The 25,084-nt window shown below is 41.2% G+C and overlaps 3 protein-coding genes and 2 non-coding genes across 8 annotated transcripts in view; all 5 read left to right on the forward strand.

Moving 5' to 3' along the window:
- Positions 1-1,011: 1,011 nt before the first annotated feature.
- On the forward strand, positions 1,012-5,048 carry gcshb (glycine cleavage system protein H (aminomethyl carrier), b). The gene is made up of 5 exons (XM_034581429.1): positions 1,012-1,229; positions 2,140-2,219; positions 4,024-4,087; positions 4,336-4,467; positions 4,617-5,048. The coding sequence occupies exons 1-5, from the start codon at positions 1,079-1,081 to the stop codon at positions 4,712-4,714; spliced, it is 525 nt and encodes a 174-aa protein (XP_034437320.1). The 5' UTR covers positions 1,012-1,078; the 3' UTR covers positions 4,715-5,048.
- Positions 5,049-6,968: 1,920 nt separating this feature from the next.
- On the forward strand, positions 6,969-11,412 carry rpl13 (ribosomal protein L13). Of its 2 annotated transcripts, none has more exons than XM_034581427.1 (6): positions 6,969-7,093; positions 7,539-7,656; positions 8,693-8,834; positions 10,104-10,277; positions 10,546-10,602; positions 11,210-11,412. In XM_034581427.1, exons 2-6 carry the CDS (start codon positions 7,553-7,555, stop codon positions 11,366-11,368), a joined length of 636 nt encoding a protein of 211 aa, XP_034437318.1. In that variant the 5' UTR covers positions 6,969-7,093; positions 7,539-7,552; the 3' UTR covers positions 11,369-11,412. The 2 variants fall into 2 exon arrangements, with proteins under 2 accessions (XP_034437318.1, XP_034437319.1); XM_034581428.1 differs by having other exon boundaries at positions 7,090-7,212.
- On the forward strand, positions 9,910-9,985 carry LOC117759633. Its single transcript, XR_004613530.1, has one exon. It is a non-coding gene; the product is annotated as a small nucleolar RNA MBII-202 (small nucleolar RNA).
- Positions 10,980-11,057, forward strand: LOC117759632. The gene has a single exon (XR_004613529.1). It is a non-coding gene; the product is annotated as a small nucleolar RNA MBII-202 (small nucleolar RNA).
- Positions 11,413-15,624: 4,212 nt separating the features above from the next.
- The window catches only part of cpne7 (copine VII), a 31,940-nt gene continuing 22,480 nt past the window's right edge, over positions 15,625-25,084 (forward strand). The window contains exons 1-4 of one of the 3 annotated variants that reach the window (XM_034581424.1): positions 15,625-15,811; positions 17,118-17,504; positions 22,560-22,742; positions 22,952-23,026. In XM_034581424.1, the coding sequence (XP_034437315.1) occupies positions 17,331-17,504; positions 22,560-22,742; positions 22,952-23,026 (432 nt within the window). In that variant the 5' untranslated portion in view covers positions 15,625-15,811; positions 17,118-17,330. The other 2 variants (XM_034581425.1, XM_034581426.1) reach the window with 2 other exon arrangements.

Raw genomic sequence — 25,084 nt, forward strand, 5'->3', positions numbered from 1 at the left:
TAGATCTGAGTCGAAGATCATGTTAGGTGTCCTGCTTGTTGGCCTGGTTTAAGTCCAATGAAATTTAGTTTTGCGACTGATGTCTCTCTTGGAGCTGTAGGACCCATGACAAAAATGTCGGTTTTGTCTTGGTTGATTGAGCTGTAAAAAGTGATGTTCCATTAATATGGTTAAAACATGAAACTTTATGCACATTATAATATAAACTGCATCACTTTATAATGTGATAACTTATTGTTCAAACGTAAAACTTGTTATGCTATAACCTATCATTAAAACATAAAACTGCTCAGGTTATAATGTAAAATCTATCACGTAATAATGTGATAGTTGTTACAACATAAAACTTTTCATGTTCAATTGTAAAAACATATCAAGTCAAAATGTGATAGCTTAAAATATCCAACTTCTTTGAACATGAACATTTTCACATTATAACATATCAACGTATGGTTAAAACATCAACATCCGCCTTGTTCGTGGATCACAGAGGACATTTAGACTAAAAACATGGTGTAAATGACGTTTCAAGTCACTTGACGCTTCCAGGCACTTGAATGACACCACAGGAGCCGAATGGAGGTATGTTATGTTTTTTACTGTTGTTTTTTTTTTTACATTTAACGAATCGGTCACCATTTACTTTAATTGTATTAGATTTGGCTGCAACTCTGTTTACTCCTGAAACTCCAGAGGTGATTTGTGGACTCAAACACTTCACCTCTCCATCGGCATAGTCGTAAGTAGATAAGTGAATTTTCATTTCTGGGTGAACTATCCCTTTAACATCCTGCGGAAATACTCCAAACATGAATGCATTACTTTGACTGTTTTTATAAGTGAATACTGTTACTTTATGAACCTGACAGTTATTTTCTTATAATAAACCACTGTACATGTGTTGTTATTTTAAAGTGAATAAAGTCACATTGGGTGCTGGGTTGTCCCCCCCCCCCCCCCCACCACCACTCTTCCCTTGACACTCTCCCGGCGGGAGCGCGCACTGGGTAGGCTGGTGCTCGCCCCCGCGGTGTGGTGTGGTGCAGCGGGCTGAGCAGCGGACTCACTCCCGGTGAAGATGGCGATGAGGACAGCGCTGCGCCGCGTCTCTGCGAACTTCTCCCCCAGGCTGCCTCAGCTGGCGCCCGCAGCGCAGCTCTGCGCCGCCCGGCTGCTGTGGAGGAGCGACTCCCCGCGCACCCTGAGCTCCACCGCGGTCCTGTCCTCAGGTATCGAACGTTATACAGAGAGAATACAGCAGGTTGCAGCTGCACGGAGCCGCTGTAGCCGCTGCACACATTACAAAAGCTCAGGAATGCAGCATGGAGGGCAGCGAAAAGTTTGTTTTGAAAAGTGGTGAAGCTGCAGTTCACATAGAGAAGAGCCAGCCACGTGTTGTGTTGGGGAAAGTTTACAGAGAGACTTTATTTCCTTGTTGTGTGTCCCAGCAAAAGTGAAATCACGGGGATGTTAATCAATGAGCGGAAATAACAAATTCCACAGGTCTCGAGCTACAAGCAGCAGCTCATTAAACAACATGTCACCCACGACCCTGAAGGTTGCATGATTACATGTGGTCTAAAAGTAGCTTCCATTGGTTTATTCCTCCTTACAGACGTCACTTCGTGTGATCTTAAAATCTCTTACCCAGTTAAATCATGACAACATTTCTCTGGCTCTGTGCAACACATCTCTCAGGAGACATCACCAACATCTTGCACAGCTCACAATCTGGTTCAAACCTGTATTTTCCTCCATGTTGTGATGCCAACACTGGATATTGTTGAGCCATGGCAGCTCTTCTCTGAGTGTGACAGCGTGGGCTTTGAATCAAAGCCATTTCGTCTATTAAAAACACTGAGGGTCAGGATCCAAAGCTGAAGGTTTTTGAGGTTGTTCTAATGGAGCTAGCAAACAGCATTTGTTTTATCTGTAATTGACAACGCATAGTGTTGCATAAGAAACTGTATACTCCCTCAGCTTTTGGGCCTATTCCAGTAAAATGCTTTTCAGGACATAGAAAGAATAGACTTCCGCAATTCATTCTTCTTTCATCATTGGGATTCACAGTTTCATTGACGTGTAAAGACATGAATGAATCCATCTGTTCCACACTAACTCTTCTCTGTCTTTCCACAGCACTAAAGTTCACAGATAAGCACGAGTGGGTGAAAGTAGAAGGAGGTATCGGCACAGTCGGTATCAGCAATTATGCTCAGGTACGTTCCTTTACTCACCATTGATTTATGACACGCTTGGTTCAGAGGTTCACTGGCGGCATTATAGAAACAGTGATACGCTCACGCCTGTAGTGTGCAGCTGGCCACTGCACTTTGTCCTCCCCTGCCGCAGCTTTACTGTATCAGGCTAATTTACTGCTTTATTACCATTGTTGGAGACAATTGATTAGTGACAGACTGCAGTGATGTGCAGAAAATGTCAACCTATAGACTTTCAAAGCTACGAATGAAAGCACGTGACCTTTTATCTTCAATGCAGCTCACAGAGAAACAGTGTTTTCATATATCGGGCAGTGTTGGCACCAACACAGGCAGTGAAATTGAAAATGCAAATAATTTGATCTCTGCTGCTGACCGCTCAGAAGTACTGCCAGTAGGACTGTAGGATAACATCATGTAAGATGGTGATGTGGAGAGATAGAGGAGACACTTTGTCTACTGCATCGGTTGTTGCTTTACTTTAAAAGGAAACTGCAAATATCTTTGGAGATTTATTTTACGTGTTGTCAAACATTTATTGGTATAAAACCTCTGAAGCATTTACCACACTATGTATTTTCCCTGCACGTGCTCTTTGCAGTGTTTCAATGCCTCTGTATATATTCGTTAACCCCTGTGTCCTTGCATTCAAAAGGAAATGATCAAACTGTGGATGTGATTAATCTGAGCACAGTGTTGCAATGAAACTGCTTGTGAATGTGAACTCTGCAAAGCTCTGCACCCACAGCATGCCACTATGGTGAACGGCAAATGTAAATGTAAAGACAACCCAGCAAGAATAATGGACTAAATAAAGACCAATGAGCAGACTGCAAAGAACATCAATACATGAGTAGACCACATATTTAATGGTATTTTTATAGACCTCAGACTACTGATTTGTTTCTGTTTTCCCAGGGTGTTATAGAACTATACCACATACTTTTAAGAAAGACTAAGTCTGACGCAACAGCATCATTGTTATGTTCAACTCAAATGATTTTGGACTTTGTAGTGGAAGGTTTAATTTAAAGGCTGAAACAATGGTGGCAAAGCCTTGCCACTCAAAAGTGAACTGTACAGATATACGAATTAGTGTCAGATCAAGGTTACAGGGGTTTAGGACGTGCAGCTGCCACAGGATTGTGCAGATGCAGCATTTACGCAGAGAACAAAGTTCAACTGAGCTTAAAGTCCTACAGTACAGTTATCTCTGATGCTGTGGCCTATATGCTTTTCTGCTGGGATTAACCTTCTTACATTTGTTTACTTTTAATGTCTGTATTTTGTTATTCATATATACATAAGGCAGCACTTACAGAAGTTCAGATGAGATTCGGTCGGCTCTAAAGGGGCAGATTGTTTACTACAGCAGAAGGAGCAGAAAAAGAGAGATGCTGTGCACATACACTACGGTTCAGTAATGTGTAAGATTAATCAAACCACATTTTGTACAGTTGTCTGCCGTGCACATAAATACATTTTTATATCTTGTATGGATATTTATTCCAGCTTTCTTCACCAGAGGGAACTTTATAAACAGTGTTTCACACATTTGTCCCTACATGTGCAGTAAGAAGTCATGATCATAATTTCACTTTAGTTAAGTATTATTTGTTGGAGAGAGAGACTACTACACTGTTCTTGATGTTTTCATGGGATTAGTCGACAAAGTAGAGAGCAGCAGCGGCCTTGTCCTTTTAAAATGTATATTTGAAGTCTGGATTACATTGTTGCTTTTACTGACTTCTATATGAAACTTAAAGTGGGTTTATAATTCATACACTGTGTTCTATCATTGCAGGAAGCATTAGGTGATGTGGTTTACTGTGGACTCCCTGAAGTTGGCCAAAGGCTTGAACAAATGGGTAAGAGCCGGGAGTACACTTCACCTTTCTCTAAGTAATTGAGGGCAGTAGTGAGATGAAGAGTGTGTTTATGTGCAAAAGTTTGTGAACCCCTGGGAAGAGGAGGAAATACAACCACGGCAGCAAACAAATGTTAAAATGATCCTTTATTCAAATGTTAATGCATCGATACCTTTTATTCTATTAACTTGAACTCTTAGTGAAGTTTGCGTACAGTAACTTTAGTCATCTGTCTGTGTGTGTTTCAGAGGAGTTTGGTGCTTTGGAGAGTGTGAAGGCTGCCAGTGAGCTGTACTCACCACTGACAGGAGAAGTGACAGAAATCAACAAGGAGCTAACAGAGAATCCAGCACTTGTGAATAAAGCCTGCTATGAAGAGGGTGAGAGTCTCCAACAGTTCATTTGTCATAGTCGTTGCCAGGAACTGCTCCCAGTTAATTTGTGGCCAGTGCAGATAAAAAGCTGCCAAACCAGAATAATGTCAGAGCTGGTTCACGAGAACTTGTTCATTTGAAATCTTACCTTTCAGGGTGGCTAATCAAGATGACGATCGAGAAGCCCGAAGAACTTGACGGCCTCATGGATCAAGCTGCATACGACAAATTAATTAATTCACTTGAAGAATAAATCCATGAAGTCGGTGTGCTTGTTTTCTAAAGTCATTCAATCAAAGATTAGTAGGCTGTGTTACTAACATCTTGTGTGACACTGTTATTTATTTTGATACTGTATTTTTGCTATCAAAATAATTTTTAATACTCTAACAACTTCCCACTTAGAAGGTGAAGATTTGCTTTAGCCACTAGCAAACCTAAAGTGCTCTTAATCTCCAGATCTCATGTCTGTATCACTGGGACTTGTTTCTGGTGCTTTGCTCCAATTTTAAATGTGCACAGATGTGGTAAAAGACGGGAGAGTTATTGTTAAAGTGCTGTGTCACTTTCATTCAATAAAATCTAAACATGAAATAAAAAATAGCATCCTGACTGTCTTACTGGAATGTATCGAGATGATTTTAGAGTTTAGAAGGCACCAGCTCACACAGGGACAAAGACAGTCCAGCCTGACATCTTGTAAATTGGCTCATGCACAGTGTACGATGTGCTGGAGACAGGAAGCATTTCATAGTATGTTATTGGTCATGCGCTGACACGACATGCTGCTGCTTTTTGCTTATAGCCGCACACATCCCGACCTTTGCCCTGAGGTGAAGATAGGTAGAGATTACAGAAGCCAGTTGATAAATGATTAATGACTCAGTGACTGAACAAAAAGCTGCACTGTCAGGCTGATAGTGGGAAATAAGAGCTGTTAACAGATCAGTCCATTCAATCATTGTCAAATTCCCACCAAATAAACTATCAGAAAATGCAGATTTCCACTGGAGCTGTTGGAAAGATGTGGTATACAAAGATCCAGGAAATGTTTTCACTTTCTTTAACATTGTGAGAAAGGATGTGACTGTTTTCCCAGGGAATGATTCATAGATCTTGATGAAGAAACTAATTTAAGGAACTGACAGCTATGATTTATTTTCAAGGGACTGTTGGGCTTTGGCGGAGATATACACTCTGAGTGACATTCTATTTTTTTAATATCCAAATATCCGTAGAATAATTTCCTTTCAAAGAAAAGGTTGATTGTGTGCGTAGTTTTGTACTATTCAAACTAAATTATATTCAGCTGTGTTTGAAGTTTATGATCACCTGAGGGCAAGCAGTTGAAATTCAATCAAAACAAACTCTAACCAACTAACTCCTAACCAGTAATTTAATCAATCAGTAATGTTAAGGAAACATAAATCAGAAGCTGTTGATGGCTGTTTGCACTTTAAGACTATTATTCAAAGCATCGCACGCAAGAAATTTCTTCTTCACGTATAATTATCTCTGATGTTTTTATGGTCCCTTCATTATGTCAGCAGACAACACAGCTGCCCTGGGGCATGCAGAGAAACAGGTTCAGACCAAGCACATCAAATACAATAAATAAATAAATAAATAAATATATATATAAATCCATGATCTTAAGCTGCAGTATGATTTTATGTTGCAAATGGAAGGCACTGATTGATAAGACAACCACAGAGAGATCAGTCTATTCACTCTCATAACAATAATTTTAACTGCTTTGCCTTAGATAATTTACATTGGCACATAGTTACAGTACAATTGTAACCTACTACCATACAGAACTTCATTTAAACAAGTAATATTACTAAGCAATGTCTGTTTACAATAAGTAATACTAATTTTGACCTAGAAAGATGTGGTCAAGCCTACTGCTGATTCTTGATATTTGGTGAGAGGCCTACATCTAGTGGCCAGGACACAAAACACAAAACTGCACCCATCCATCTCCAGAACACAGAATATATCATAAGCACAACTACCATCAACTTTAGTTTGCAGAATGCATTTCAGGTGCAATGATACACTTACAGACGTCTGAATCTTTACATTTTTAAACCGCATGTATTTAGAACTTTCACAATATAGTTTAATTATGATACACAATAATCTATCAAGGCTTTGAAATTCTACAGTTGGGTAACGATTATAGCTCGGGAAATCTACAGAACACATAAAGCCACTGATACAGGGGGAAAATAAATTTAAATTCACGTAATAATAAGAACAGGCACCAGGAAACTGAATGTGTTTCCTTGAATTGATACAAAGATGAATGAAGTGAGATGAAGGTGTTATTATTACGGTTTTACTCAAATGACCCATTTATATTTTCCCTTGGTTTATATGTGTTCTTGATGTGTCCATAATATGTGCAAATGTTCAAACATTGAACAGTCTTAGATATTTATATTCCGCCCTTTTTAAATACAGTGATTCATCTTTACGTGTTTCCGGGTCGTTTTCGTGGACCGGGTTGCTCTTTTAAACACTCTTTGGTAACACGTCTGTTCTCCTATTGGCTGGCTCACACATATCCCACAATCCACCGGACGACAACTTCCTTTTTCCCTTCGGCCATTTTCCTCCCTCGTAGGTATGAAAATCTCTCCCCACATATTTCAAACTAATCTGAGTCAATCCTTGTTATTTCCTCCATGTTTGTTAATTCCACTTACAGCCGTAAATAGTGTGTTTCGTCCCCTTTGAAATAAGGTGATTATTGATGTAGATGTCCTCGTTGTTTGGCTGTTCAGCGTCTGATTTAGCAGCGATGCTCGGACAAGTGTGTGTGTGACCTGTTAGCATAGCCGCTACAGGCCAGATGTTGTAGCTTTACACTTCAATAATGTATTTAAACGCAGAACCGACCATAGTCAAGTAATGGTGGATTAGCAAAGATCACTAAATGTGTAGTGTAACGTCACCTTGTAGCCTGGCTCACCGGCTAGCTTTAGCATCTCAGACGTAGCTCCGTGAGGACTGCGCTAGAGGTGTGTGCCGGCGTGACGCTCAGCTCACGTCCCTGTGCTGTGTTGCAGGGAAGTAGGCAGCCATGGCCCCCAGCCGGAATGGAATGATCCTGAACCCCCACTTCCACAAAGACTGGCAGAAGAGAGTGCGCACCTGGTTCAACCAGCCCGCCCGGAAGATCCGCAGGTGAGCGCTGCCTGCTGCCCTGGGACAGAAGAGATGCTAACAGAAGCTAACGCACCCTCACAGCCACTTCTTGGTTTACTTGAATTGACTTGAGACCAAGTGACTGCATCCACCGAGATTAACAAGCTAATAAGTCATTTGGAGATTTAAACTTTCTATTAACAGCCAGCTAGTCTACTGTTGTTCTTATAATGCATTGCACAGCATTGTCATAGGTTATAATAACCTAATTGGCATGTTTTAATGACTGACACTGACAAGTAGGGATCCAAGTGATCTGTAAGTTAATTATAATTATATGAAAAGTGTTGTTATCAAAGTCAGGGCTCCTCGTGACGTTCAGCGGCCGCCAAGGGGCTTTCAAATGTAGTGAACGTGCACCTTGCCTGCAGACATCAGTTCTCCAACTGTTGCTTAATACCTTTGTCAGTTTTGAGGCACATACACAAATAAACACCAAGCTTTACAGGATTGTTTAAGATGAAGCTTGTATTTGTTGTTCTTGCATGTGCAGCATTTTAAATGGAGGGGAATAATGTGTTCAGGGGGTTTTAGGTCAAGAGATGTCTGTGATTCAAGTCCTGCATCACCAATGCACTATGGTTGAGGCATAATGTAATGTAATGTTTGCCATTTAACAGTTAGGGAGTTAGTTGAAGTAAAAATAGTGGGTGAGAAACTAAACATTATATATTAATCGGTGTGTAATTGTGTCCGATAAAAGCACAAATTATTTTCGGTGTCATTGCTTGATATCTGAATTTAAATCTCACAAATCCTTGTATACTTTAGACGCAGAAAGTAGGACACAAGCCTCCTTAATCTTGGTTGTTTGTAATCTGATTTATTTAGTATACATGTTCACTAACTCATTGGCTGCTAATTCTTTCAATGAACTGCTTTGCTTTTGGGAGCCAGCAGGTTTCAATCAGGGATATTCTATATATACTTGCATTGTTCCTGAGGTTTTCTGTTACTGTGGGTTCTTGGTTTCTGGGAATGAAAGGGCTTTACTTATGAAGATATCTTTCCACAGGCGAAAGGCTCGTCAGATCAAGGCCCGTAACATCGCCCCCCGTCCTGTTGCAGGACCGTTAAGGCCACAGGTTCGGTGTCCCACGATCCGGTACCATACAAAGGTCCGTGCCGGACGTGGCTTCACCCTGGAGGAACTCAAGGTAATATATTGCAGTCACCTGTCAAAGATTTATTTACCTGCAATTTCATTCTTTCCACTTTGTCCTAAATTGGACAGTTTAACCTCAACGAATTGAGTGTAACTAACCATAATGCGTATTAAAACTTATTTTCATGCCATCATCTCTGAGATAATAAAACCTAGAGTTAAACAATTTGATCTCCACCTCAAATGTATTGACAACTAGAAAGCAGGACAAGCTCAACCCTTATATGATGAATCATGCATCCCTCCCAAACAAAAACCTGCAGTTGAAGAACATGATGTGCAGCTCAAATACTTGATGTTCTTGCCAGAGTACTGTTGTGCCTCTCCTCCCATGTACTCGCCTGCTGTGGGAGGAAGGCTAAATGAGTACTACTGTGCATCACCCCACAACATGTGGACTTGTTGGTTGTTTTCCTTTACATTTAGTCTCATAAATGTTTTTTAATAAGATGTAAATAAATTAAATGTTCATCTAATTTGAGACCATATCACAATGGATAAGAACCATTAAAATGACTATTTAATTAAGAGGGGAAACTGCAGAGCGCCCATGTCTGCTGTAAACAACTATTCCCAGTTCGGACTTAAATCCTCAGCATCAGCCAAGTTTGTTTGTCAATTTGATCACAAGCAATTAAGTTAGCCATCGTTTTGCAGAAAAATGTCCACGCATGATATTTTTTTGCAATTATGAGATCAGGAAATGATTAAAAAAAGCACTGAGCTTGAGTTTATTTGGTTAAAGTGTTGAATCATTATAAATGGGTTACAATTGAGTGCTCTTATTTGAACATTTATCAGGCTATTAATATGCCAGATGAGATTAATAAACCAGATAATATCATGAGAAGGCTCCCTCTAGTCACAACAAGGCTTAATTTTGTGATGTGTATCTAAGTGAACTCGTAAAGTAAATGCTGACTTGAAGCTTGCCTTTTTCAAATGGGGCTTTGTCCTGTATAAATGTAGAATAACGAAATACCTGCACAAACACGTTGTCGGGGACATGTGGCAGAACTAATCAGAAATATAAGAATCATATTTTATTTACCACTGCAGCAGTCAGATGATGACAAATCTCCGGAATCTCTGTATATGCTTGATGATACGTTGAACCCCTTTTCTGATGACTGTTGCAGTAACTCGAGATGAAAAAAGCAATTTGACCAAATCAACCAACTGAACATCTCTTATTGTGTCGTAGGCAATAAATCTGAAGTTATAGTTTGTTAATCCTGTCGTGCTGTGCTCCCCTCTGCAGGCAGCTGGCATCCACAAAAAGACAGCCCGCACCATCGGCATCGCTGTTGACTCTCGCCGCCGTAACAGATCCACAGAGTCTCTTCAGGCCAACGTGCAGCGTCTGAAGGAGTACCGCTCCAAGCTCATCCTGTTCCCCAGGAAGGCTTCTGCCCCCAAGAAGGGAGACAGCACTGTAAGTTTCTCTCGTCAGAAAGCAATGTTGTGGATTCAGAAAGTCATTGTGCTGTTAAGGAAACTTAATAATAAAAAAAACTTTTAGTTTAACCCAACTTTACCATGCTTTTCCTATCTAAACTGCAGTCGCGAAATCTGTAACTCTCAAACTGTTTAGTTATTTCACTTTGTACTCATGTTGGTGATATGTTTCAGCCTTGTAGTAAGGTGTACTGGGCAATATGAGTTTGTTTCCTTGAAGAACTAAAGTCTTGTTATCTTTCCAGGAGGAGGAACTGAAGATGGCCACTCAGCTCGCTGGGCCACTCATGCCCATCAGAACTGTAAGTTGCTATCTCTACAACATTTTCTTTGCACCTTTTGAAAAGCTGAGGGGTTGGGGTCGTGAGCTCAGGAGATGGAGTGGCTTGTCCACTAGGTTTGATCTCTGCCTCTTCCAGGCCTAACTGTCCTTAACCCTGATTTGCCCCCGACTGTCAGTGTGGATGATGTGATGGAAAGGTGCTGCGTGAATGTGTCTGAATGTGACTCGTAGTGTAAAGCACTTTGAGTAGTCATCAAGACTAGAAAAGTTTTTCAGATTCATCCTTTCAGTAAGATCACTGGGAATAAATGTGATTATGTCATTTTTCTTACCTGGTTCAATAATATCCACAGTGACTATTCAGATATACAGGAACAATGTGTGCAGCAGTCAGATGATGACAAATCTCCGGAATCTCTGTATTTCCTTGATGAAACATTTGAACCTATTTTCTGATGACTGCTTTTTAGAAATCCAGCTAGAAATTGCAAAATGGTCATGTTCCAAAATTGGGCTTGAATTTTTATCATTATACTTTCACATGGGCTGGATTTTGTGATTTGGCTGAGACAATTGTTGATCACTGAAGGAAAATGACATGAGGTTTTTGTTTTTCCCCTCTTCAGGTCCACAAGAAGGAGAAGGCCAGAGTTATCTCCGAGGACGAGAAGAACTTCAAGGCTTTCGCCAGCCTGCGTATGGCCCGCTCCAATGCTCGTCTCTTCGGCATCCGTGCCAAGAGAGCCAAAGAGGCTGCCGAACAGGACGTGGAGAAGAAGAAGTAAAAATAGTCCCTATCGAACTTTGCAAAATAAAGTGTTTAAAAAGATCAATGTGAGAATGTCGTGATTTGGATCTAAAATGGATTGACAGATGGTGGTTTTCACCGTCTAGTCATTGACTTGATGGAATAGAGCCACTTTACTGGGGCTTAAACATTGGGTCTTATAAATACTGGCAAAGAAGAGAAGTGTCTGTTAAATGACTGGATCACATTAATACACTTAAACAGCATTTGATAAGTGAAAATCCATCATTTTTATAGAAAACACTAGTTTCTTCAGTACCTGAGCGCACAGCAGTGTGGGTCTAACTAAGACACTTGATGACTTGTAGAAAAAGATTTGATCCGTGGCAGCTGATGAGAAGAGACACTTTTCACAGGAGACATCTTGACTTTTTACAAGAGCACAGATGCAACAATAGGTCTGTTCTGTTCCAGTGTCCCATTAGCTGTGACAGAGCTAACGAGCACTACCACAAACCTGAAGCAGCTAAATAAAAACCCAGCCAGGTTAGATTTTATTACTTAAACTTGTGTTTTCCCCTATATGAAATTCTCTACTGTGGAAGTGATCTATACACTGTAATCAAATCTCTTATCTACGTCAGATCTACACTGGCTGTGAACTCACACCTGAGATTAATCACTATGTATTTACGACAGTAGGTGGCACTAGAGGCACAAAATGTATCGTTAATGGCGATGTAAGGGCATTGAAACGGGTTGGCTGATTACATGAGAAATTGTACAGTCACTTTAAAAAAAACGAGGTTTCTTTATTTGAAAGCATGTTGGAAACGGGACATGACATTTAAATACTAAAACATTTTACCAGATACAAGTTTGCAGTTATTTGAGGGAACCTGACAAACTGAATTTAAGCTTGTTAATTCCAACAGTTTATACATCTGGTTAACAGTCTGAACATTATAATATTAAAAGATATGTTCATAAGCCACAGCAAGTTAACACATGGCTTTAGTGGAGCAGAAGAAGATGTCAACCACAACCTCTTCTGCACAGGTCAGGGAAAAAAACCTGACTCCAGTGTGGACATTTTAACACTGATCCACTGCAGCAGGGTGAAGCTGGAATTTAATTTTAATAGAGTTACATGCTGGCAGACACAAACCCAAAGATAAGCATTGCTTTATCACAGGTTCTGCACATTTCCAAACAATGTGCACATGCTGGGTGTGCTGCATTCTGATGAGGTGAATTAAATGAATACAAGGGGGAAAAGAGAAGCTCCTCTATTGAGTTCAATTTAAAAAAACATTCTTACTGACATTTTAGAAAAAGTACAGGTTCAAAAAACGGTCCTCAGGCTGTGGTAGGAGACTAAATGCCCTTGTGTGCTTCTCCTTCACTGTCTGTCTCCGTCCCAACAGTCTGAATGCAAATAAATAATTCAGTTAATGAAGGTGAGTGGACAGTCGAGTCTCTTTAGACCAGGAAAGATTGATATAGCAGAAACAAGGACAAAATACTGTGGTATTCATTATTTTACTGGCATTTAAACTGCAGTACAGTGGTCATTTTACAATTTATATTTATATTTATTTATACATCCTCCACGGCAGATCGATGAGGTTGCATGTGAGCTGCAGCGTCAGCTCCACTTATTGTATGTATCATGTTTACTCTTAGAGATCTTTTTGAGCCCGTTTGTAGGTCAGTAAGGCAAATGTAACGACTGCAGAGGAGACTCCTGGAGATAATGTTTATATTCAAAGGTGAAGAGGCTGCTGAAACCCAAGCTCCAGGATTGATTCCTCTTAATGTGCTTCCTACAGCTATCACCCATATGAAGGACGTAATCCATACAGCTTTTGAAAAACATACAAAAACAAACGTTTGCAGGAAATACACCTTGAGTGAGAGGAGCTGCTGACACACAGTGCAGCTTGAGAGTGTGAAGGGTGCAGCAGGCCGTGTTAAGAGGTGTCTCCTGCTCTGGTTATTGTACATGCAGCGTGGCCAGCAGCACCTTTAAGTGAACTGTGGACACGAGTGTGGAGAAGCAGTGGAGAGAATGTGAATAGATAATCCATGTGTAAACGAAGGGAACGTCCTGTGAGATGTTAAGCAGTAGCAGCAGCAGCAGATGGCTGTTGTTTGGAGCTGTGACGTAACAGGACTCAGGTGTGTGCCCTGAAGCAGACGCTTCCTCTGAATACCCACAGTGGAAGAGGCAGTAGGGGTGAAAACTGCAGGAGAGGGTAAGACTCACCCAAAAATGAAGCCAAATCCTATACAATTGAAGTAAATGACAGATTCTTCAAAGTTGAATAAAACAACAGAAACAAATGTCATCTACATGTCAGGGCTTATGGACACTTGGATGCCACCACAGGAGCAGTATGGGGGCATTTAATAGTTTTTTTTCTGTGTTTTTTTCACCTTTGAAGAATCTGTCATTTACTTCAATTGTATAGGATTTGGCTGCAACGCTGTTTACCCCTGAAACTCCAAAAAGTGTTTTGTGGACTCAAACACTTCAACCATCCCTCCACCGGCATAGTGGCGAGTAGATAATGAGTGAAGTTTCCCTTTAAAGGTTGATGGCCATGTCAGAAAGTAGAGAGTTGAGTATGTGCAGGTGTGGATTTAAAAAAAAAACTTTTAATCCCAACCTATCAGTGGGAATCTGTGTGTTTAGGTCACATGGCGATTGGCTCAGCACAGATAAAGTTTTCATTTTTCATGCTGTTGTGGAATAATTTGATGGACCTGCCTGTATGCTGCACACGCCAAACATGTTAACAGTGTGAAAGCTTCTGAAGGAGTCAGCTCTCAAAGAATCAGCCACTTTAATGAATGAGAGCTTTAATGAAACATGTTTTCGCTTCAGTATTATGGGAATTCAAAACCCTCAGGAACAAAAAGTCACACCATTAAAAGCCTACAAATGTCTCTGATGGAGGAAGTGCACTTTTATTAATTGCCAGACATGTACAGGTTCTTCAAATCAGTCAAACCTCAGCTTTTATTGTCTGCTCTGCACTTTATTTTGATGAACCCAAATGGACAATTGTCAGTGGGGGGTTTTTTTCGGTCATGTTTTGCAGAAACTCTGGAGCGGCTGTTTTGTCAGTGCAAATCTATAAATGTTATGCAATGTCTGGAAATACATTCATGAAAATAATACATTTGTGGGTGGACTGCGAAAAGGTCCAGGCTGCGTAGAAACAATATGTTACGTAAAGCGTTGCTGTCAAATGATTGAAAATCAACACTATGAATCATTCCACCATCACTTCAGTGTGACACTACTGACTGATGTGTATGTGCATGTACAGTGGACATGTGGAGGTATGTGTGTGTTAATAAAGGGAAGAGAGCAGAGGTCCTCCTCTGTCTGGAGCTAGAGATTCGATTGTGATCTGTTGCTGCTGCTGCTGAAAGATCCGCCCTTTTGAATTGCTGTTCTTCTGCTGTGAAATATTTTTAAAGTGTCCTTGGCATGTTTTCCTATTGAAGTGGAACAAAGCTATAGCCAGGACCTGTTTATATGGGCATGAATTACCTTCTCTTTTTTATTCCTGAGGTAACATATTGACAATCTATGGATCCTGCTGAGAGGATTATCATCAGATTTCACCTTTTATGTTCACATGTGCAACATCTGATGTTAGGGTCGGGAGCTGATCTCACAGCCAGAACACCTGCATGTAGCAGCCTCTCCTCAGATGCCGGCCCATCAGATACTGTCTGCAGATCTGTTATCATGCACATCACTATAACAACACTGGATGTATGTGAGTCATATTTTCAGCAGATGCACGACATTGTGCACTGTCACTGAGGTCAGTCTTTCTTTGGTTGAACAGCTTAAACCAGTCGGTGGAGAGCTGCTGTGACGCACACGCGGTACAGTGGGACGATCACACATTAGTATGAGATGCTGATAAAAGTATGCTGAGGCTGAAGGGACGTAGCAGTGTGAATCCTTATTGGAAAAGCCTCCCTGTGTTGAGCCTGGCACAGAATGTATTAGCACATAGAGGGAGGATGTGACATGTGATTTCTCTTGGTCTGTTTTCTAAATGTTTTCATGGGCCGTAATTTAATTATTCTTCTGTCATCAAATCTATCAACAAAAAAAAAAGAGAAGAAGCACACAATGCACATGTTCTCCAGACTCTGTATCTAGTGAGTCTCTGTAGAGCTGTAAGAGACAGTCTCATCCTGTTGGTTTTATTGGCTCGGTTTAGAATTAAACTCTCAGTAATAGAGTCTCAGCAAAAGCCAAAGCCCATCTTTACACCAGCAGCTGGACTCCATCCACTCCCCATCTGTACCAGCAGAGCACACTCCCTCCTCAGCAGCCGGACCAATCAGTTTCTGCGGAAGGGAGGTGGAAAAAAAAAAATCTGGCAGTGTGTTATGGGAGCGGATTTAACAAGTGTGTTTAAGAGTAAAGAACAACGACAGGTAGGAAGTGAGTTTCTCCTCTTTTTTGACTTTCTCGTGTCTCGTGAGGGCGAATTAAAAGCGGTTGCATGTATTTATTTTTATTTTTATTTCCCATCAGCCGAGGATTGGTCTGACTGGAAGTGAGTGAGCGCGGTGAACGAGAGAGGATGTTATCAAAGTAGACTTCAGGTTTAGTGCCTTGGCTTCCAGTTCTGATCAATGAAGCTGAATGTTTTTATTATTCCTGTTGGTTTTGTGTTGTCAACGACCAGGCTGCAGATTTGCGGCCGAGTTTTTTTTTGATTGTGCGGGATTTTTTAGTTCAGGAGCGTTTATGAATGAAGTTGTTTCGCTCTCGAACGGACGTGTTGCTTTGCCGATAGGATTTTCACACTGGAAGCTCGTGTTTGAATCATGATGGACACGGTTTGTTCTCAGCTTTCCCCCCAGTGAAGTTTAGCATTGGTGATTTCTGGGGTAAACATCTGGTTTCCACAGCTGCACATCTGGCGAGCGAAACCGCGGGTGCTGTCCGTGGTGCTGAAACACGCAAACGCGCGCTCGATCATTTGTCTCCAAAATGATTTGACAGCTACAGTAAATGATGCCGGTAGAGAAATTCAACGCCCCCACTCATCCGACCCTCCTCTCTTAAACAGCTAGTCAGGTCAGAAGCCTCCTGGCTCAAGGACACTTCAGCAGGGCGGATACCTGTTAGACTCCTTTTCTTTAGTGTAAAGACACTCAGCCACGTCTCTTTGGGATCAAGCACTTTCACTTGTTAAGCCATTGTTGAATAAGGGAGAGGAAATACTAAATTCCCTACTAAACCTGTTTGCAGTCTCACAAAACAGCATTGAGGTTATATACAGAAATGAATATATGGAGTAGTTGTATGTATTTCTTGCAAAGTCTGGAAATTCAACCTTTTCTTCCTTCATACTCCATGTGACAACATTTATAAAGAATAGGCCAAAGGTTTTCTCTAATTCATCTTTCCAGGGGTAAATCATTTCCCATTAAACATGTTTGCTATCTCATAAAACAGCATGGAAGTAATGTACAGAAACTGATTATATTCTAAGTTTTTGTATGTGTTTGTGTACATGTTGTGATTCACTCCTTTATCACACTGGATTTGATAACATTTAAAAAGAGGAAGCATCAGATTTTGACCAATTCATCTTTCCAGGGGTTTGATCCAGAGTCTGATAAAAGCACCTCCCCTCCACTTTCATGCCCTGTCTGTCGTCATTACAGAGGTGAGAGGATGTCCCTCTCATACATCTGACAGCCACTAATAACAGCTTGGCTTTGGTTTGGTTCCCCAGGGACTCAACAGGAATCTCTGTTCTTATTTGTGACATCCGCACCGAGTCAAAAGAGCCAGTCTCCTCCTGCAAGCGTGGTGCCACGTCCTCGCTGAGATCCCTCCACTGACCAGTACATCTTCTCATCATCCCCCCACCCCCCGGAGCTGTGTCAGCGGCCTCACATCGCACTGCTTCCCTGGTTGGCAGCAGCTCCTCTTGCACCGAGCCAGGATGAATGACGTCCAGGAGGCCACCTCCCCTGCAACCAGCCTCAGCGGACCGGCTACCTGTGTCTCCAAAGTGGAGCTGCGTGTGTCTTGCAAAGCTCTGCTGGACCGAGACACGCTGAATAAATCAGACCCATGTGTCATAGTTATGGTGCAGACCAACGGACAGTGGACAGAGGTGAGCCCCCCTTTTTATTTCTCTGGTCTGACGAAAAAACACAGTTGGCCAAAAGTGTGAGTCTGATTTCCTCTCAATCAGCAGTTCTAAAGGCAGCAGTAAGCAGCTGTTAAAAATTAATCCAACATATTTTATTAATCTCCCCATCTCCATATCATTAACCACATTATTTAATGTTCATTCATGCTGGAAAAAGATTTCAAATGACTCTGCACTACATTACTGAATCATGAGGTGATCTGAGCAGCATTTCTTCCTGAGGTTACACAGAACTGTTGCACACAGAGGCTCTGGGGATCAGCCCTCCCCCTTTGTCAAGTAGCCCGAAACTGAAAAGGATGACATTTTCAGATTAAACTGCAGTGATGTGTGAAATATTGTAAGTTTGGATGATCACAAAGCCCGGGTGGTTATACAAGATCAACCATGGACATAAATCTGTGAATGGTTTGCTGAACCTGCAGCTGTTTCCCACTATTTATGGAAAAGATCATGTCTTTACACACCGACAGTCTCATTCAGAGTTTTAAAAACATGAAATGCGGTGCACATTTGCAGAGGAAAGATAAACATAATGTCCACACCTCGAAAATTTGCATCAGATTGTGTTGTGCGCCCTGTAGGATTCACATCGTGTTTTAGTGTGTGTGCTGCATGTTTCACTGGTTTACACACAAGAAACAGCAGGTTGTTTTTTATTCACTGTGAGGACGGAGTTGTGCTGCAGTTGGAAATGTTTACTTTCTTGGATTGGTCCCAAGCTGATTTGGAGCGTAGGCAGCAGATCGCTCATTTCCCTGTTAATTAAGCCATTAGGTTCGTTAGGGAAAGCCAAAACACAGGTCTCTATTAAGCAGGGGATGTGTTAAAATGTGGTCCAGGGTAACTAATTACAGAGATCTTTTTTTTCTCCCCCTGCAACACTTCATCTAACAAAAAGCTGCCTTTTCATAGAAAATGGAGATGATAATTAACTGTAACTCTGCCAGATTCCCGCCACATGGGAGCCATTTGTTGAGGGAGCTCACTGTTCTGTAATGTCTGGGCCGTATATGAATGGAGCTTGCGGATACTATTTTTGAGGCAGCGATGACAAAGGCAATTGGCCGACAGTGTTGAGCACACATGTATGGATTTGTTCTGGGTTGTAATTTGATAGGAGCTCGTTACATGAGATGACTGACCTGGGTTCAATGTAGCGCGAATACATGAGTGGTTATTTTTAGCTCCTCTTACTGAAGCAAATGCAGATGATATGAAATGACTGAGATCTATCCCTCTGTGAGTCTTGCCAGTCATCGCAGTGCACACAAGTTATCCAATCCTCTGCTGTCAAAGCCCTCGGTGCTGGGAGGCGTGATTGCTCGAGCAAATTGTTTACTTACGTCAACGACTGAGTAAGAAGCTGAGCCCACTCATATCAACACCATATCGGCCCTTTTTCTCTCTCCTGAGCTGCCGCTGCATGGCCCACTGACTCGCAAGAGCTCTTTGTTGAACTGCAGCGACTTCATTATTACCTTATTTCACCACCTTTTCACCTCCAAGAGGAAATATAGAAGCAGGGTTGGGATGACTTGACATTTTCCACCACTTCCTTTCTCTGGACTCTATGTGCTTGCATGATAATGAGCTCATTCAAAAGCCTGATTCTCTCTGTGATATCGAACCTGAGCTACAGTGGTTTGTTATGATTGAGCTTTGCAGATAATGCTCCTGGCAGAACTGATTAGAGAACGCCTTAATTCTGCATGTCAGTGATCTCTCTATAGCTACTGGCCCCACACCAGCAACAAACAGGTGCCACAGACTTTGGTGCACAACCTATCATCCTCGGCGCTGATTAGCTTTCATCAGCAAACAGACTTATCGGACTCATCCCGAATCTGTCCATCCAGATGGCACAAAGAGACGGGGAGGAGACGTGAGACGAAAAGACAATACGGAGAGACAGGGGCGTGATGAGTATGAGGGAGCCAAGTCCTACCTGGTAGTTTGTTTTCCTTCTGGATGTGTGTAAAATGGAATCAGCAGAGCAATCACCACTGACATCTGCCATCCACTGCATTTGAAGCCATATTTTTTGTTATTGTTGTTTATCAGAGAAATAGTCTGCTTATTTACGAAACAGCCTAAACTATAATTAAGTTCCAATCAGTGATGTTTATTTTTAAGCTCTAGCAAAACAAAACTCTATATGTTAAACAAGGAATGGAATATGATATAATAATAGTAATTGTCAGGGACCAGAACGAGCACAGGATTACTTTTTCAAAAGATGGTATTTATCGTACCCAAAAATATCAAAATACAAAGGAATGAAAAACCTGAAGTAGATAAGTGGGACGATTAAAACCAAACACAATTCCAGTCAAAAACACACAAATTAACAAAACAGGACATTAACTCAAACAACTAACCAACCTCACAGTTGAGACAAAGGAGCGACATATAAACTGGCTGAAAAGACCATTTGGAAACTGTGCTGATGTATTTAACCAGGCTCCACCCTCATTCACACCTTTTAGCCAAACCAGGTAGGAAGTGAGATGCAGTGGACACATGGTAACTCAAACATAAAGAAAACTGAACTAATACAACTACAGATAGATGAATTTGTTGAAGGATAAAGACACCATTTTAATTTAGAACCATCTGCCTTGAACCATCTGTGTTTGTGTGTTAATTAAATGAACATCAGATCATTTGTTTTGTATGAGTGAGAAAACAGACATTAACCTAAAACTGAAACATTTCCTTTTAAAAACGGACTTTGAAATTTCTTCTTAGCAGTTCATCACCTTTCAAGCTCAATTCTTGTATATCACAGTTTGTATGAATCATGTCACGTCAGGGGGAATCACATTCATGAGTGTTGATCGTTTTTATTTGTCATGAAGTGACACATCTCTCAAACACATACTCCAAAGTGTGTTTATAGCTGCTGCTTTGTTCGGCCTGACGCAAAAGACCTCTGGAGCTCTGCAGCGGATGTTTGGATGTGTACAGGCGGGACTCAGAGTTGATTACACACAAATGGATGAATTAAACAATAATCTATTTACAATGTGAGGATGTGCTGGGCAGGAAACGTGAAGGGAACGACGCTGACCAATAACACGAGATAAACTATCAAACCAGAGCTGAGAGTCTGGAGTCCAGGGGAAAAACCGCATAGTGAGTCCTAGTGTTAATGGCATGTTCCAGTGAAGGAACATGGTAGAGGAGCTGGCTGAGCGTGACAGAAACTGGATTGTGTAGTAGATGAGGAGAAAAAAAGGGACAAACATAGTCAGACTGGTGGCGAGATTGGCTGGAAGAGTAAATACCATGAGGTAACATGACGTTCTGGTGAGGAGGTAGTGAATCAGAAGGTCTTTCTACATATACTGAGTCCAGGTGAAGAGGTGATGGACCGATGAGAAGCAGGTAGGCTGGTGGTAAAATGGATGAGAGAAAAGGAGGAGAGTGAAACCGGTGGTTACACCCAGCCAGCAGCCACGGACAAAACACACATACAAGCCCAAAACTCTCTCAAGAGAGAATCCACAATCTAAAATCTCATAAGATTTTTAAATGATGGTGTTCTACAGCTCTCCACATAAACAAAAAACTAAATGAGGGAAAAGCTTTCATTATCCAGTCAAGAGTTTTAGAGATTGGATAGGTTATTACACGGAACAGTGAAACATCATCAATTGAGATACTTGATATTTCGTCTTATCTGTAGATATGTAAAACGGTTTCAGTGTTTGCTTTGATTTGCATCATTCTTTTATTTAAAATACTATGAAAATAACACAAGATAATCTCTAATTGATTCCCATGGGGAAAATGTCACTATTACAGCAGCACAAGTTCACAATAAGTACAGGTGGGAAAAAAAAGAATAGAATAAAAATGGGGCAGAAAAAAAAGAAAAGAATAAAAACGTTCAAACACAGCAATTAGATACTGAAATATAAAGTAGTGTTGTGCAATAGACACATATTATACACAGTATACGATGTAGTGGAGTAAAACATTGAATATATGTGTTGAAAGCAAAATTTGGAAATCAGCCCATTTTCCATAAGAATCCATTTGAGATGTTTTTCCAGTGACGCTGCTGCAGGAGCACTTTGCTCTCGCTGAAGGAATCAGGGTCTTGTTTTACCTGCCCACTCTGATTGGATCATTATAATTCCCCTTTTGTCATTGATTACTTTTGAAAATATAACATTTTTAGAGAATGTTTAACGCAATGCCTTGTGAGAAAGTATAGTTATTTGCTGAAAGATGTAATGAAGTAGTAGCAATTTGAAAAGTACAGATACATGAAAAATGTAGTTAAGTACAGTGACAAAGTAAATATATTTTACATCCCACTGCTGTGAGAGACAAAACCAATATTGTCACTAACTCCTGCAGAGATCACTGACACAAAGTCTGGATCTGTTTCCCTGACAATAGAGACAAAACAAAACTTATGAATGAAGTTATTTTCCTGTAATTTTATGATTGTACCAGATTGTACCTCTTGATGGCCCTGTTCTGTTTTTTTTTTTTTAAAGCTTTGGCAGATTTAGGTTTAAATCCCTAAAATGATGACGATATAAATCTCTATATGTGAAAATGATGATGCTCACTGATGATTTGTCCTTAAGATAAATCGCAGAGCATATAACTACGTGATGGCTAAATCCCGCATCATGAGCAGAGACCTCAGAGAGCTCAGCTTCTGCTTGTCAGGAAGTCAAAGACGAGCCGAGATGTGTTGTGTACGCTGTGATTAAATGTCAGAGCCCTGTGATCTTCTCTCATATCATTCTCTCAACAGAACGTTATAACATTTGCCCTTCCGTGTGTGTTTCTGCTGGTCCTCCTTTAAATGCTGTGCGCAGGAAGACAAGTCAATCCTATTTTCTGAGTTCTTACTGTAAAATCATTTCATTCAAAGAAAGGCTTGATTTCCTGAAGGACGGACTATTACTTTGATCAGACATATGATGAGTCTGAATCAACTTGATAGCTCAACGTGTCGGGTTGGAAATCTTGCTGTGTGTTCTCTTTCAGCTGGACAGGACAGAAGTGATCAAGAGCAACTTGCACCCGGTCTTTGCCAAGGTTTTCTCTTTGGACTACTACTTTGAGGAGGTTCAGAAGCTGCGGTTCGAAGTCTACGACATCCATGGCACCCACAGCATCGGCACCCGGGACGACGACTTCCTCGGCGGGGTGGAGTGCACCCTCGGCCAGGTAGGCAGTTGCCACTGACTTGTAGCAGTGGTGTTTTCCTGTAGACTCACTTAAAATTCTGCTCCATTCAAAACTGTAAATGTGTCTTCTGCCTCTGTCAGTGTTGTCGCCAGTAAATGAACATGATGCTGTATATATGCATAGTGTCGCTCTACACTGCTCTTTACAGCCGAGGACTGAAAACGTTGTGCTTATCTCGCTCTCTGCAGATCGTGGCCCAAAAGAAGATGATGAAGCCTTTGCTGCTGAAGTACGGGAAATACGCCGGCAAATCCACCATCACAGTAGGTTTCACACATTGTGCTCATGACCTTACTGCTCTGACCAATGAAATTGTCAGGATTGCTGGACACATTGTCCTCCCTGAGCACTTTAGCTCCATTCCTGCTCAGCATTAGAGCTCACACAGGGAACACAGCACGTCCGTATAAGACATTCTGCAGGTTTAAGACATCACATGTGTCTGATGTGAAAAAAGCAGAGCAGCTGGGTCATTAACCACCATCTTACAGTTAACAACCCAGCGGCGGATGAATATAATAAACAAGACAAACACTGGTTCGCTCTGCCTTGTTCGGGAAAACACATGAGAGTCTCTTCTAATTCATTTTTATTGCAGACTAGATGCTTTAAGGTCTCGTTCATTTAATCTTATATATGTACAGGAAGTAGACATAGAAACATGTAGCACTATTATTGGATCGTCTTTTTCAGTTAAGCTTATTTTACTGTCCATCCCCTGTACCTTTGTTGTAAATTTAAGCTCCTTGAACTCAGCATCCATCCATCCATCCATCCATCCATCCATCCATCCATCCATCCATTAATCTATCCATCCATCCATCCATTGATCTATCCATCCATCCATTGACTGCCACCCATCTTGGGTCAGGTCACAGTGACAGCAGGTCAAACAAAGCTGTCCTGACGTCCCTCCAGCAATGTTTTCCAGCTCCTCCTGGGGGACCTGCAATCATTGATCTCAGGTCGAGGTTGTTCTGGTATCAAGCCAAGTCAACGATTATTTATGTAACACATGTCTTATGACAAGCATCGACTTACTGTGCTTCGAGGTAAATGCAGATCGATACACAGCAAATACATTACATGACTAAACACATGTAAATATAACACTAATCAAAATAAAAAAATACAATTTTGATTGAATTCAAAGTGAATAAATAAGTGACAAATTGAAAATTAAAATTAGTAGTACACTAGCACAGAAGTACAACAACAAAACACCATTGAAACATTTGTTCGGTACGTAAACACAGACACAGTCAGTCTGCCCCTCAGCAACTTCCAGATGCGTCTTATTCTCCGAAGAGAGCTGCTCCACATCTGCCCGCCGCCTCTCACCCTGGGTCCAGCTCCTCTCTGTGTCATTTCACCTCTCGCCAGAGCTGAACATTACTTAAACCAGAGCCTGCAGCAAATTAGACCTTCTCAAGGTCCTCTTTAGCTGTAAGGACGCACACGAGGGACGTTACTGACCACCTCATATATGCAAATAAAGAGAATTCAGAGGAACATCATGTTAAATATTAAACATGTTGCAGTGCGCTCAGGACAGCGCTAAAATGTTTTCATTTACATTTGTATTATTGTTCAGTTTCTTTCAGTTTTGATTGCTACACATTTACGGGAAGTGTGTGTTTATTTTCAATACATACATAAATACAAACATTAACAATAATACATATGTGAAATTGGAGGATTTAGAAAACATTGACACGCAAACACATATTTGTATTTCTATGCAGTATTGTTAAGAAGCTTACTGATATAATGCGTTTTTTGATTCCTTACCATAACAATAACTATAACAGCTACATGCCTCATCCGAACCCATGTCCTAAACACAGACTCAATCTAAAGGTTGAAGGTCTTGACAAGAATATAAATACAAGAGTACTCACAGAGACACACACACGCACGCACGCACGCACGCACGCACGCACGCACGCACGCACGCACGCACACACACACACACACACACACACACACACACACACACACTTTTGCCCACACCCTTTATAAATTGTTTTCCCCTTCAATTGCTACCTGTCAGGAGCAGCTGTCGGACAAAAAGCACAACTCGCCTCCTTTGCCATGTGTCATCACTGTCGAGCTTTGTCAATCTCTGGCCGTGAACAGCCACAGTTCTGGCACCTTGTTGCAAAGTTTCTGTCGTGTTCCGATCGAGGGGGAGGAGACAACAAAAGCCAGCTCCTCTTTCCTGGTGGCGAGCCTGACAGTCTAGAGGGGGCAGCAGTCGGAGCGAGTCAGCTGCTTACAAACTTTACTGCTGCATTTTGCTGTGCACGATAAGTTTCATA

Source organism: Hippoglossus hippoglossus, chromosome 3 (genome assembly GCF_009819705.1).
Source record: "Hippoglossus hippoglossus isolate fHipHip1 chromosome 3, fHipHip1.pri, whole genome shotgun sequence".
Classification (NCBI taxonomy): Eukaryota; Metazoa; Chordata; class Actinopteri; order Pleuronectiformes; family Pleuronectidae; genus Hippoglossus; species Hippoglossus hippoglossus.